Genomic DNA, 15,594 nt, shown 5'->3' on the forward strand with positions numbered 1-15,594 from the left:
AAGTAAAAGCTTGGAATGGTCTATTCTTTCATTGGGGTGTATGTGTGTGTCTGTGAGCCAGAATAGTTTTGGAGAATTCCACTTCTCATCAGTGTTTAAACAACTATTTATTTGTGAATGTAAAACACTTAAATACACCAGTTTGAAATTAATATCTAAACTTAACCTTTAGTTTCATGGATTTAAAAAAGTTATCACCTCTGTTTATATGTACCAATTTGGCTAAATAAATAAGATTCAATACTAATCAAACTTTTAATAATCAAAATTTTTTGCTTTTTTTTGGCTATTCCTTAGAGGAGATTTTAGAAATAATGTAGTTTTAAAATTATATGTAATTGATTAATATAAAATGGTTCAAAACAAAAAACAACTATCACACCATAAAACACTTTTTGGGGTTACACTTCTTTATATAAAAATCATTATCAAGTCTCTTAACCCATTAAAAATAGGTAATTCTTTTTATTTCATAAGATAAAACTGTGATAAAAAATACACACTGTGAAATATTGTGGAAATAGTTCTTGTTTGTTAAAAAATAAATCTTTATTCTTTAACTCGATACATATAAAGTGACTCAAGTCTTAAATCCAGTTTTTATGAAAAAAAAGTTACCAATAAATAAGAATTCACCTAGGATAGCAAATGTTTTTAATCAATTTTAGCTCCAATTATTCATATCTATAAATTACCTGTAAGTATGACGGGAAACATTCTTCAAGAGGGTTTTTCTTCTTCACTCTTCGTCTTCGCTTTGGCTTCTCCTGGATTGGCTGTTCAATATGGGCTTCTCCAACAACAGATTTCAGAACATCTCCAACACCCATCCCATCTGTTTGATCTGTATAGCATAAAAAAGGCATGTAATTATGCAAAAAATAAAAAATATTTATTCTTTAAACCAACACACAATTTTAGCTGGCAATAATATACAACAATATACAAAGTGATTATAAAGAACATTTCACGGTTCAGCATGTCATATTTCACAAGTGATATAACATAGAAAGGTGAAATTACACAGTGGTACAAAGTGTATGGTGAAGGTTCAAAAGCCATAGCTGTCACACATTACCACCAATTGCACCACTATAGCCTAATGTTTGATCAATCACAACAACCATTCAAAATGTTCTTGTCCCAGCATCCAGAATGCACTGCAGCCATGTGACAATGGACATTAGAGCAATAATTCACTCTTATCTGTTACACTAGCATCCTTGAAGTCTCAAATTACGTGAGGCTTCCCATGGTAAACCCTTGACTTCAGGTAATCCTACATCTAGAAATTGGCTAGTGTTAGGTCTTGTGAATGAGGTGGCCATCCAAACAAAAAATGCTCCTTAAGATATGTTTCAGCAGACTGCTAAGTTCCAGAAAGGCACCATTCTGCATGAAAATGTTAGTGTATTACATTTCATTGTTGTAGCATGACAATAACAATGGGTGTGATCAACAAGCACCATTCAGAGGGAGACATAGAGCAATTTTGGGTGTTGATGATTCCAGAAAGGGTGAAGTGTGCTTCATCAGTCCATAAATTACTGTTAGGTCATTGACTTAGTCTTGTCAAGAACTGCAATACGAATAAAAAAAAAAAGAGATTAAGTCCATCCCCTTCAGTGCTTGAACATAATGCAGCTTGTAAGAAAACATTCAAAACTGACATAAGAGCCTTACAAACAAGTGAAATTGGCAAATCCAGGCTTCTGGTGGCATAATATGCATTGCTGTACCAATGTGCACTTGTGCTGGCTTGTTCTGGTATGGCATGGTTGACCTCTATGATAATTTCAGAGGGTGTCAGTGGTCTACTTGTACATGGTTTATCACAAGAGCAGCCTAAAATAAGTCCCTCTGTGGATGTTATGCACTGTACAGTATTCCCTGACAACTGCCTTGATATTGCATTCTTTGGTGTAATAGCATTTCACTAGTTCATCTCTCTGAAAGCTCGTCTGTTGTTCATGTTAGTTGAAAGAGCTACACTCTGAACAACAAGCCCATTTATTCTCATTGCAAACATGTTAAGGAAACCACAGTAGAGCCCCTGGTGGCAACTTGTGATAACTGTGGCACTTGCATCTGCTTGATACCATTAACCCTATGAATCCAGGTTGGCCCAAGTGCTCATGTCATGATCGTTTTCATAGTTACATTTAACATCAATTTAAACTACTTTATTTTAAACGTATGTTCATAAACTTTGCATCAAAATGTAGTTTATAATTCAAATGTTTAAAATATCTAAGTTTTAATTCCTTACTTTTAAAAGTGAATATTTAAATAAATTCTCAGTCTGCATCTCTCTCTGAGTCACACGGCACAGTGGCAATATGAATTCTGATTTATAGGTTTTCTCTTTCCTTACAAGATCTTCAGGTTAATCAGAAAGCCAGATAAATTATAACAGTTTTGGAACATTTTATTCTATTACCTGATATATTATGTTCTAAAATGCATATTTGAAATCTAAAGGAATTATTTTTTGACAACAACCAAAGTGAAAAAAAAAAAGGAAAAAGGTTATTAAACAAAGTACCAAAATGCAAAAGGTCTCAAAGCTAAAATAAGTGCTGAGTTTTTTTTTTATTTCTATTTTTTTATTTATTGTTATATATTTTTTAACAGAAGTAATAAAATGCAAAAAGTAGAAAATTATTAGCTAATAAGAAAACCTAACTGAAAAAAAAATCAAACAAAAAATATTCGCCTTGAAGAACACACACGCTTGATGCAACTGATGCAATTCAAACGTTTGTTTACCCTAAGCTCTCACTATTTGATTTATTGCTTTGTTACACTAGTTTGGTGTGGTTCAAAGATCAATAAACTAATAAAACGAAATGAAAGCAGATGTGTTTTTGTTGTTTTTCAGCACAAAGCTACACAAGAGAATATGTGTGCTGTGCCCACCATGATTATCAAAACCCAGTTTGTAGCAGTGTGAGCCTGCAGACTTACTACTGAGCAACTGGGGTTAGGCATATGTGAAACTGTTAAGAGTCTGAATCTGTTTAGGATAAATAATTTTGACTGTCTATTATAGCCAGCATTCATTCTAGAAAAAAAAAATATATTACATATTTTAAACTTGAGCTACACACAACTGCACAAGAATTAGCATGGCAAAAATACAAAACAAAGTACAGTTTTACCAAAAATATGTTGATATTTATTTAGGAGGTTTTATAGCTTATGCAAATGAAATAAGAAAACTCTGAGATGAAAAGAAGTATTTCTGTTCTTAGCATAAAAATCACCCTGCACTCAGACTGACTCAGTAAAAGTCTATTAAATTCACAGACAAATTCCTCGAAGATAGATTTAGTATATTCAGAGTTATAGTAGGAAAAATTTAAGTTACTTTGCAGAGACAAGATTGTCCAAAATGATGGTCCCAAACACAGAGTTAACACCTACATCAATTTCATCTTTTTGATGCCATAGTTTGTGATATGATGCACTGAACTGTTGAACTTTCTTTACAATCACCCTGTACTTAATAGAAATCAAGATAAAATCCGTATTTACAAAAATATTTTCTTCTGTCTGGGTATCAAGTCACTGTAATACTTAATCTACAATAAAGAGTGGAAAAACTGTTTTTTATTGTTATTATAATACAGGTTGGTCAGTCCCTGAAAACTTTTTAGATATCATAAAAATCTTTATGTTTAAGGTGTACTGAATAATATTTCCCCATTTATTAAAAACAATCAAAATGTTATTTTTTACCCATACTAGCAGTGGTCTGTTCATTTCCTTGTTCTTTAGTAGAAAGGCTTCTAGCTCTTGGTCTAGCAACAAACCCACCAATTCCTGGAGTGGAAAATTATAGTGGAAAAAACTGTTTTAATGCTTATATTCTATAACTTCATAACTCCATGCACATCATAAATATATAATTCCATTTCAAGTAACAAGTATACCTATGTATATTCTTCCCATATATGAATTACTTAAAGTATCAAATATTTCTAGTTAAGTAAGAAACAAGTTCTACTTAAATGGCAAAATGCTTAATATAACTTAAGAAACCTCAATGAAAAAATAAAAATTACTATGATATAGAGCTCTAGTGATGAAAATGGCATTTATTGTTCAACTTTTTTTTAAACTAATACAGTTTCACAGACCCCATTTTAAGTCAACTGGGATATTCTTGAGCAATCGCCCCATCATAATATTTGAAGGTACACCAACAATTTGTTTTACCAGTTTTTGAGATGTTAGTACCAGTTGTAAAACTTTCATATTATTTACTCTAAAAAAGTGTTTCTGTATCTCACACAATTCATTAATTCAGTTTTAGCTGATAACACCTAAGTATACAATTAATGTTTTTCTGAATAATAGTTCACATATATTCTATACTTTTGCTTGTGCAAAAGAATGAGATGCATGGAACAAAAACTTTTTTGACAACTAATTCATAGGTTCCTTAAATTCAAAGCTACTCGTGCCCAACAGACCAACAATTCATCATGTACATACATTAATAACAGAACTGAATATTAAGGTCACCTAAAAATAGTATGTTTGTATCAAAACACAACTAACAACATTATTAAAAGATAGTGTCAGTTCTTAGCTATAATGGCAATACACTGTACACAGCACAAAGACTTAAATAATTCTCATTATCATTAAAAATGAGAACTTTAAATATGCACATATACATACATATAATTCATAAGAGATTATATATGCATCCATTAATATATTTTAAGGTATCAAAATATTGGTGGGTACCTAATGGTTTGAATTTCAGACATCTGTGCACAATTCCTCAATTGTGGAGGTTAAAAATGTGAGTACTTACTATACAAAAGTAGAAAGGTGGTTACTTATAGAATTAACCCTTTCAAGATGGGTCATGGGTTAAAGGCCATGTCATCTAGTTTGTTGATTCGCATTCAAATTTTCATTGAACTACTATTTCATGAATTTATGTCAATAACTTTGGTATCAAACTGTAGATTTGATTTATTACATGAACAATATCTTAGCAAATTGAAAAGATGAGATTTTTGATTTTATATTCTAGCTTGTCAATATCTGTAATTTGAGTTTCTAATTTGTACGAAACTATAGACTTAGTATTTTGACTTCACAAACATCTAATTTGAACCAGTGTTGCATTCAACATACCACATGATTCACAAAAATCAATGTTTATCTGTGTTTTTAATATTCGCTTTTGAATTAAGAAATTGAGTAATATATAGTACTAAAATATGAATTATAATAACTTGTCTTGGCTGTGTTTTAGTAGACTAGTATTTTGTAAAATAAAGTCACATTTCAATTATTATACACTTTATATGTGTATAGATTTTTGCTGTTTTGAAATAAGTTCTTAAACTTATTTTTCTTAAAACATAGAACAGTAACTAAAGAAGTAAAGCAACCAATTATCTCTTCTAGTTACGACCTTTGTATTTGATTGCTGCTTGATATACGTGGCTAAGCCTTTAAAAAATTTGCACGTGGAGGATATGAAACAAAATATTTTTTTTAGTTTTTATATAATCACTACATTAATAATATAGAATTCCACTAATTTATTAAGCTTAGTAACTAAGATATATTTTACTCTAAAAAAATGAAATTTCGAGCATACTAAAGACACACCCCTACCTCATTGAAATATTCGTTCAAAAGAAAGAAATGGTGCCAAGTCTGTTAAAATGGCTAAGAGAGCCACTAGGGGGACATTCTGAGCTTCCAATTGGTTATTCATGTCATGTATAGAAGTAAATGTATATAAGGGAGCATTTCCAAAAATGGAAAGAGGTGAGCGGGGTGCCACTGTGCATGAGTGCATGTGAGCTGCATCATTGTAATTTCTGTATTGTTAGCCAGGCACGGCTGAAAGATCAATATAATAATAAAAATAAACATATATAAATGTATAATGTTACGAGATTTAAGCTACTTAGTCCAAACATTTATGTTTTTGTGTTATAATCTGTGTTCATTCTAGAATATAAGAGGCATAATTTATATTTATTTCCTAATTTTTTATGGGTGTTGTGAGATCAGTCAAATTTACCAAACGCATACAGAGATTAATTACTGAAAATAATGGATAAATATAAAGATTTTTCTTAAGAAATATTTGATAACTATTTGGACATTATAAAGACTTTGCATGTGAAATTTCAAAATTTACTGATGCATAAAGGTACTTTTAATCTTAAAATGAATATTACTTTGCATGATAGGTAGGCAACATGCGAAAAAAAAAAAAAGGAATGCGAAACACACTGCTTTACAAACCTTAAGACTTAATAAAAAAATTTGATAATTTGCATATGAAAGCATTGTAATGTTTACTGATAATAGATAAACATCTAATTTCGTTAACATTCACTTACTAACTTAAAAGTTATAGCATGAAAACTATAACAACCACAAAATGGTTATGAGGTTGGTCCTTGGGACAGAGCCTGCGTTGAATGAGAGAGAGAGAAAAAATTTCCTCAAACATTACAAAAACACAGAAAACCAAATACCTTTAGTGACTGTTTATATAACAACTCTTCAATACAAGTTAATATTTTCTTATTCTTCACCCATCAGTAATGTTTAAGAACCTACCAAGTTTATGCAACTTCCTTTGTCGCCTCTTTTTCTCTAAGTTAGCATCAGTTGCTTCTCCCTTCATTCCATCTTCTCCATCATCAACTTCCATTCTTACATCTGTTTCCATACTTACTAGATCTGCAGCAATATCTAGCAAGAATGATAAAATATTCTTAAACAGGACTAAGTAAGATACATTTTATCTATATTTATAATTTTTTGGAATACCTCTTTTGAATTTATTTCTAATGTTTAAGTTCATAATATAGAAAGCAGAAACAGTTTTATGTGCAATGTAAAGTGAGAAATCAGCCTCACTTCCAATTTTACTTGAATACAAACACAAATATTTTACTTAAAGCTCTTCATAAATATTCCCTGACCCAAAGTATCGGATCTCTGGTGGTCGTTTGTGGCATAAAACGGTATTTGTGGAAATTCAATGACAATAATATGAATAATGATATCATACTTGAAGGTTTATATACATTAATGAAATGTATTTATTTCAACCTGTAGGTATATTCATTAACTCAGAAGCAAAAATTATTTTCTATTTCTATCAAATTTTTATTTATTCCATTCATACACTTATAACAAACCTTTGTTTTCTTTTTAATTGTTACCCATTTAATTTTCAAAATATTCTTTAATGTTCTATGCAATCAGATTAGTGGGTATTATATCAAAGATCTTCTGGGTTCTTACTGATGATAAACTGGCTTTTCTTCAGTCATTTAAATTAGATGTGCTGCTATAATGTTGGGACATTTTCTGGAATCACTATTTCAATAGACATACAATTTATAACATAAAACAAAATCAGAGATTGATATTACACAAATACAAAGATGTCAGTTAATTTCTAACACAGAATTACATAACCAAGTGTTGATTTAAAAACAAATAAAAGATAAATTGTAAAAAAAAGAAAATTTACCACTAGAAACAACATCTTTGTCTTCTCCCATTACAAATGGTCGTCCACCTATTTGGTGTTTAGGCCTACGCATTCTTTGTTTTTTAGGTTGTTCAATGGTTAAGGCCCTGATTTGATCCATTCCACTTTCAGACAGAAATACTCCATCCACATAGAACTGAGCCTGTGGTTTAGGTTTAGGGGGAGGAGGTTGAGGAATTGGTTCTGTTGTGTAGAAATAAAATAACAGAAAATATTTCAATATTAAAAGAATAATTAACACGTGCTCTAACATTCTGAAAACTTAGGTTGCATTAGTGCAGGGAAATTCCAAAGAATAAATCTTTACATACAAATTAAAAAACAAAAACACTAGTTCCAGTAAAGTGAAATATTCCATCCACCTCACTTTAATTAAATTTTTTAAACACATTCTAGATAATAAATCTATATTATCTTATATTTTAGTTTCATTTAAAATTAATATACCTGGGTCTTTGACAACCTTTGGAGAAGGTGACAAGCACTGAAGTTCTGGTAGTGGTGGCTGTGGAGGTGTTGGAGGAGGAGGTGGTGCTAAAACAAAAATAATATGAAACTATTACTAAAATTCATTTGGTTTAGAAATTTTCAGCATTAAACAAAACTCAAGACACATTACAGTTGAATATACATAACATTATAGGTTATTAAATAAAATTTTATGAATTATAAACTTGTTGAAAAATGTACAATAAAAACTATATAACTATTATCATATTTGAACTTACAGATAACAATAATAAAGTACTGAAATTATGAAACTTACTACAAGTAGCAATAGTATTAAAAAATGATTCCTTAAAAGTTTCAACTCTACAACATTTACATTGCCAACACACACACAAAAAAAATAGTGGTGACTACCAAACATATGTTCTGAAAAACAGTAATATTTTAATATGTATAAAAATTTGAACATAAAGCCACACATATCTCAAAAACAAGAGCAAGTTGTGTTTATGAAAAACTGTGCCCCACTAATGTTATACTGTATGTTCAAGTTAATCAGTTCTTTGTATGTAGTAACTTTTGTACATAACATAAATTCCCAGCATTTATTTATATACACATACAGATCACACATTTATACTGTTCAATGAACAAACAATAATGTTTAGTGTTTTTTTTTTAAGAGTCTGTCAACAATGATCATCCAGGTCTTAATATACCTCAGCTAGTCACAAGACACAAAGAAGTAAAAATTACTTATTTCAACAAATAAAATACTTCAGTTTCAATTTTTTAAACTCTTTTGCTACTATCAAAGTGCACGTCATCACCTTTTAGTGTTACATTCGTATTTTAATTAAACCACTTTTTTATTCATGTATGTCAATAAATTTAGTATCAAGACTTAGTTTATAATCCAAATTTTTATAATGGTTTGCACAATGGTTGAAAATAATGTGTTTCAGGACATTTCAGTCATTTTCCACAACATTTTATAGCTTTGTATCACCCCTCATATCTAACCCAACTTCATACACTTTCATTTTTTAAATTTTATTTATTTAACCACATACTAATTAAGTTATTTGCTCACTGAAATGTTTAACTGTTATTAGGTCAGATAATGCATTTCATGAAGTTACAGTTTTCCATGCCTTTTCCAGGACATTGATGTTTTCCTCCGTTTTCTACAAATTTTTCCAGACAGGGACATTAGCTATCAAATTTTCAGGTTTTCCAGGAAATGCAAGAACCCTGTTTATGTTATCTAAGTTTTAACTTCTTAATTTCAAATGAAATATAAAAAAATTATCAATCTTCATTGTTCTGTCATGTGACATTTATGAGCTAATAATCGGCATCAGAATTTTCTAGTTTTAGTAATAAGCTTTTACTGTTTCCAACCAAATAGGAACACACACTATACATAATTACAAGCAATAATATAAAATATGAATCTCTCACTTTATTTGCTGAGATATCAACTAATTTCACAAACCTGCCAAATATGCCCCCCCCCCCCCTCTGGCTCTCTAGATTGTTTGCTAATCAACTTTATATGACTGGTGTTTGTTTATAACCAATAAGTAGAACACACTCTTCTATTTGTTTTTGGCCTCCAGAGAATAAAAGTTTGTCACAGTTTCTTTGAATATCGTATTTCTGCTCTAAACATCTAATGAAAATTTTCTAACCTACTTATAGCTTGTTTAGAAAGACAGATAAAGTACAGTTGTTTGGGAGTATTTCATTCTAGTTGAGATATATTTTTTACAGTCTAAGATGCATATTTGAGTGCTACATGATTTTTTTTTTCAGACACAAAAATCTGTGAGACTCAACAAGGCTTATGAAAGAAGTTTTTCAGTTTTTACTCGAGTGCAAATGAGTTGTAGGAAGAAGTGAGTATTACAAATCCTTGTTTTTATGTATGCATTTCATTTAATGTATATTTTTCAGCAAACGAAACTAAAATGGAAAAAAATTAGAAGCTTCTTAGCTAGGATAACAAAAATTCAGTAAAATATAAAGTATAAAATTTCAGGAGTTCCATAGCCTGGTAACATGAAACCTCACTATTTACATTAGATCTATGAGCAATAGCTAATGAGCTCCCACTGTGATTTACTGCTTTTGAAGGAAGAAGTTCTAAATGAATATTGAAAGATTTTTTTATTAAAAACTTTATATTGTATTTTCTTCATCAAAATAAGAAATGTACAGCAAAATGAAAAGATGAAAAACATGAAATAAAATCAATAATACCATATTGTCTTCTGCAGTGATTGCAGAATTTTTCAGAAATTTCCAAATTAATTTATCTCAACAGTTTCAACAATTAACCGTTTATTATCTGTTTCCTTTAAATTTTATGGTTTTATTGTCAGATTTTGGACCACAGGAGTGGTAATGGTCCGGCATGGCCAGGTGGTTAGGGCACTCAACTCGTAATCTGAGGGTCGCGGGTTCGAATCCCCGTCACACCAAACATGCTCGCCCTTTCAGCCGTGGGGGCGTTATAATGTGACAGTCAATCCCACTGTTCATTGGGAAAAGAGTAGCCCAAGAGTTGGCGGTGGGTGGTGATGACTAGCTGCCTTCCCTCTAGTCTTACACTGCTAAATTAGGGACGGCTAGCGCAGATAGCCCTCGTGTTGCTTTGTGCGAAATTCAAAAACAAACAAACAAACAATCTAACTGGAAACGTGTGGTATTATGTGGTTTTTAAATTTCTTTCTGAAAATGCTTAATTATTTTATTCATGTAATCCATAAATATTCAATAAATGTTTGATCTTCTTGCTTGCTTCTGTGAATTATAAACACTTTAAGAGCAGTTTGGTCCGTTGGATAAATCCTGTATTTAAAAGTTTATATAACAATGTTTACTATAATTCTGAATTTACTAGTTGTATCTTCACAAAATTTGGCATGCTTTTAGCAAACATTACAAGTCTGTTATACTTCAAAACTTTTTTTATTTTATAAAATATTCTTTCTAAAGATTTGTCTCTGAATTTCATAAATTTCCAAAGCCTTTAGGGAGTGAGACTGTGAAAGGTGATTGATTTTCACACTAAGAATAAAAATACTTCTTCTCATTTTACATAATCTCTTGAACCGAATATTAAAAGCCTTTCTAAGAATAATAATATATCAGTACTCTGATTAGTTCTGTAAACTTCCCAACTTAACACATTAGTCAATATTACATTAATATAACTAATAAATGGGTTAACTTAGTAAATACATGTATGTTACTTCACATAATTGTGTCCAAAATATCAGAAAATTACAGATGTAATATGAATATTAAAAGCCTTTCTAAGAATAATAATATATCAGTACTCTGATTAGTTCTGCGAACTTCCCAACTTAACACATTAGTCAATATTACATTAATATAACTAATAAATGGGTTAACTTAGTAAATACATGTATGTTACTTCACATAATTGTGTCCAAAATATCAGAAAATTACAGATGTAATATGAGTATTAAAAGCCTTTCTAAGAATAGTAATATATCAGTACTGTGATTAGTGCTGTAAACTTCCCAACTTAACACATTAGTCAATATTACATTAATATAACCAAGTCATCTGGTTGTTCACCTACTGAAAAACTGTTCATATCAAAAATGTCTCCTGCAAGCAATAAATTAAGTGAGACAGACAGACCACAAATGGAGATGCTCTACTAACAATATACACATTGGTAAATGATCTACACACAACCAATTTTATACCAATAAAAGCCTTATTCCCCAAAAGGAATATGTAGTAAAAAATACTTTTTTCATACTGAGTAAAGAGCTACCATACTTATCAACATAACACATCTTACAGAATTGTTATGTGTTTGGTGCTACCAAATAATTAAACAAGTTAACATCTTAGAATCAATACATTTAATCTTTGAGATTGTTTGAGGGATCATTAGATTATTTCAAAATATGTATAAAGAATGTATACTGAAACAAGCATTTCTTTTATGCAAAATATATTCAGGTGTACATTATTGATTTTGAGAACTGTTGTTTGCTATCACAAAAAAAAAAAAGTTTTGAAAGGTTTAATTCAGCCTTTGAAAGCAGAATTTCTCTCGTATAAGCCAAAAATATATAATAGCAGCACCACATCAACTTACAAAAATATTTAGTCTTACTACATAAAGTCAGAACAGTACTTTTTGAAAAACAGATTAAATTTACCATTGCAGTTTGAAATTAGTTCAGAAACTAATAATTTAGCTGCTTTGTAATAAAAATTATACTTACCGATGACACTGAATACACTGGATTATTAATTCGTTTTCTTGGTAGCTAATGTGGCAAACTGGGCATGTCACTTTACTAGCACATGGCCCACAGCGAGTATAATTGTTTTGCCATAAAGCTCCATATCCTGGGTTTCGAGAGCCACACTCTAAACAGACTACACACCTAAGAATAATGAAAAATTTGAAGCACATTAGTCTTCATGTGCTGATGCTTCAACATATTTTACACAACACTATATCTATTCATGGTCCAAAACACTTCACTAAACAAGTATATATTGACCTTTAATATTTTTATATCACATACACCTACTTACCAATTACATTTCCAATTCCCTTGAGGCACATCTTTCAATGGTGGATCCAAACAGTATGTATGGTAGCTTATATCACATTCATCACACAAAAGAAGACGTCCCTCATCATGTGGTTTTCCACAACCTTCACACACTGTACAATCTAAGCATCTCCAGCCCTTACTGATAATCACTTTTGTAACCTAAAAAGAACAAAAATATACATGACATATACAAAGTGTCTATATATAAATTAACTCTAGATTAATACTGATAATTTGATTGTGGTAGTTTCCACTTAATTAACCCCTTCGCACCAGGTACCACTTTGAACACCTTTACTATCAATATATGTGAATGAAATTATAATGTACATTATGATTTTAAGTTTTATGTTATCTAAGTGTTAGGTCCTTTATTTCAAAAAACTACTTAAAACTTTAGATGTATTACCGCATCACCTACAAGCTATGAAAATTCTCTACTTTGGTACTCTGTATCTTCAATAATATAATGCTAGACAATATGACATTTATTTAACCTACTGACATATAAATTTCAAAGTTCTCTGGATGAATGCAGTTGAAAAAGTAATAAATTTTGTCAACCCCTGACTGATGACTCACACACCTCCAATAGATTTGTTTGAGCTTTATAACCTACATGTACAGGTTACTTGCAATTGTATATTGTCATTAGACAGAGCTCATTTTATACCATAATCCAACAATGGTTACTTTGAAATTGGGGTGCAGTTTTCATCACGGTGTACATGTGACTGCCTGTAGTATTGTTGGCTGCTTGATTGACTAAATCACTTACAGTTGTTTCTTACCTAAATGTTACAGTTAGAGATACAGTTAAATTGTATTTAGGTCTTAATTTTATATTTTAGTTAATTTATGTTTTAAAATGTATAACTGAAAGGTTTCAATATTTTAAAAATATTTACATCATACAAGATAGTAAACGACAAGAAAGGAAAATAAAACATTAAAAATTAACCATGTGAAAAGGAAAAAATCTGAAATTATGAATATAACCAAGAACATCTTTATAGATATTCTACAAAAACTTAAAAGGTATGTAAGTTTTCATTTCCTAATTGTAATCATTTCATTGCTAGAATTAGTGATGTGGTAGAGAAGATGAAAAATAAAATATAAACATTTACCTTAAAAAAGCTTCTGATATTAATTTAGGAGGTTTTAGAGGTTATACAAATAAAATATGAAAACTATAAGATGAAAAAGTATTTTTATATCTAACATGAAAATCACTTTGCACTCAAACTATTCACAGTTTGTGTGCAAATAACCACAATAGATAAATAATATTTTCATTAGAAAGATGCAATTAAAATAATGTAATTCTTTGTGTACAAGATACTTATAAACTTTAACAAAATCTTACCAGGTTTTATGAGGATATCTCAGAGTTACCATATGTATTGTTGCATAAATATCCTCCACAATCAAGCAGACGTATTTCACGTCTGCTCGTTCCAAACGGGTTAAAAAGATAAAATTTAATTAAATTAAACAGCTTTACTATCAATATATGTTAATAAGCTTGGCATTAAAATGTAGTTTATAATTTAAAGTTTTACATTACTTAAGTTTTAATTTCTTAATTTTAAAGGGAATTATTCAATGAATTCTTTATCTTCACTTCTTCATATTACAAGACACATCTACACTGCAAATAGTCTATTTCAGATTTTCTTTCTACCTTTATATGATCTTCTGAAGTGTCCCATAAACTACACACTTATGCTACAGATACTGCCAAGCCAGAATGTTAATTTCTAGCCTCTAAGCTTCTTCCTTTACTGAGATATATATAAAAAAGTTAAACCCACATACTATGCTTATCCTATTTAATCCCATTTTTCAAAAAATATCAATAACTGTCTCTAACATTTACTACTGGATTACTTATAACCAACAGAAAAAACAGATTGTTTTTTAACAAGATTTGTTAAGAGGCTAGCTCATTTTGATGCTGATAATTAGATATTTGGTCTCAGTTTCATATTTTGCTATCATGTGAATTTTTTAAATCTCTTTATTCCTTAGTTAGAAAGCCATTTAAATTATAGTTATTTTGAAATATTCTATTCTATTTACTTGTATATATTTTGTGATTTAAGATGTATATTTGAAAGCCCAAATAATTCTTATTTGAAGAACTAGTTTAGTAAAAAAAGTGAAGCCTAACTCAATTATGGTTTCCCTCCATTTCACATAGTTCGCTCTTCATGTTTTTCATGTTTACGACCCATGTTTAATTACCTCCCACTGTGTTTACTGTTTTTGGGTAGAGGATTAGTGCTCAAATAGGTACTAAGTACAACAATAAAACCATAATATTTATAGAAAACAGATGTGAAAAAGTTAACTGTTGAAAGTTTGAAGACAAGAACTACATGAAAACAGGGGAAATTATGCATCAAAAGAAGAAAGAAAGTAATGATAATTTTATATCATATTTTTCATCTTTCATTTCACTGTAAATTGATCTTGATTGATGATTCTGCCACAGTTAATGTTAGGGTAGACAAAAATAGCAGGTAAAATATAGTTTTACAGAAAAAAAACAACTGATACTCATTTAGGATGTTCTTGAGGTTAAGCAAATGAAATATGAAAACTGTAAGATGACAGAAAAGTTTTTTCATTCTTAACATGAAAATCATCCTGCACTCAAACTAGTCAGTCTAAGTCAGACTGACTCAATAAATTCAAAGACAAATTTTCAGTAAAATATTTTTTTAAAAAGACAGAATATTAATACTTAGAAATGCTTTATTGACTGTTTTAATGCTTCTTTAACCTTATCACCCTGGGTACCCTTTACTGTGCATGACACAAGGTTTTAGTATCTTACATTCAAAATTTTAGTAAACTACTTTTTGTTTATGCTGTACCAATTAGAATAGCATAAAATCTTAGCTAATATTCCATATTTTAATAGTATACAAGTTTTAAATTCTTAACTCTACAAGGAAATAT

General features: G+C 30.0%; 2 protein-coding genes across 5 annotated transcripts in view; both read right to left on the bottom strand.

The window, feature by feature from the left end:
• The window catches only part of LOC106468793 (histone-lysine N-methyltransferase 2C-like), a 120,412-nt gene extending 112,387 nt beyond the window's left edge, over positions 1-8,025 (bottom strand). For all 4 annotated transcript variants that reach the window (XM_022397154.1, XM_022397156.1, XM_013929233.2 and 1 more), the window contains exon 1: positions 8,019-8,025. The gene's annotated coding sequence lies outside the window, so the exon portion shown is untranslated. The remainder of the gene's footprint in view (positions 1-8,018) is intronic.
• LOC111088124 (histone-lysine N-methyltransferase 2D-like) overlaps positions 1-9,048 on the bottom strand; it is a 12,190-nt gene extending 3,142 nt beyond the window's left edge. Inside the window, exons 1-6 of the mRNA XM_022397157.1 lie at positions 9,015-9,048; positions 8,003-8,089; positions 7,535-7,738; positions 6,610-6,744; positions 3,742-3,825; positions 696-844 (exon numbers count right to left, since the gene is read on the bottom strand). Coding sequence (XP_022252865.1) covers positions 696-844; positions 3,742-3,825; positions 6,610-6,744; positions 7,535-7,738; positions 8,003-8,089; positions 9,015-9,048 — 693 coding nt within the window. The remainder of the gene's footprint in view (positions 1-695; positions 845-3,741; positions 3,826-6,609; positions 6,745-7,534; positions 7,739-8,002; positions 8,090-9,014) is intronic.
• Positions 9,049-15,594: the final 6,546 nt, after the last annotated feature.

The sequence above is a fragment of the Limulus polyphemus genome, unplaced genomic scaffold (assembly GCF_000517525.1).
Source record: "Limulus polyphemus unplaced genomic scaffold, Limulus_polyphemus-2.1.2 Scaffold3166, whole genome shotgun sequence".
Lineage (NCBI taxonomy): Eukaryota > Metazoa > Arthropoda > Merostomata > Xiphosura > Limulidae > Limulus > Limulus polyphemus.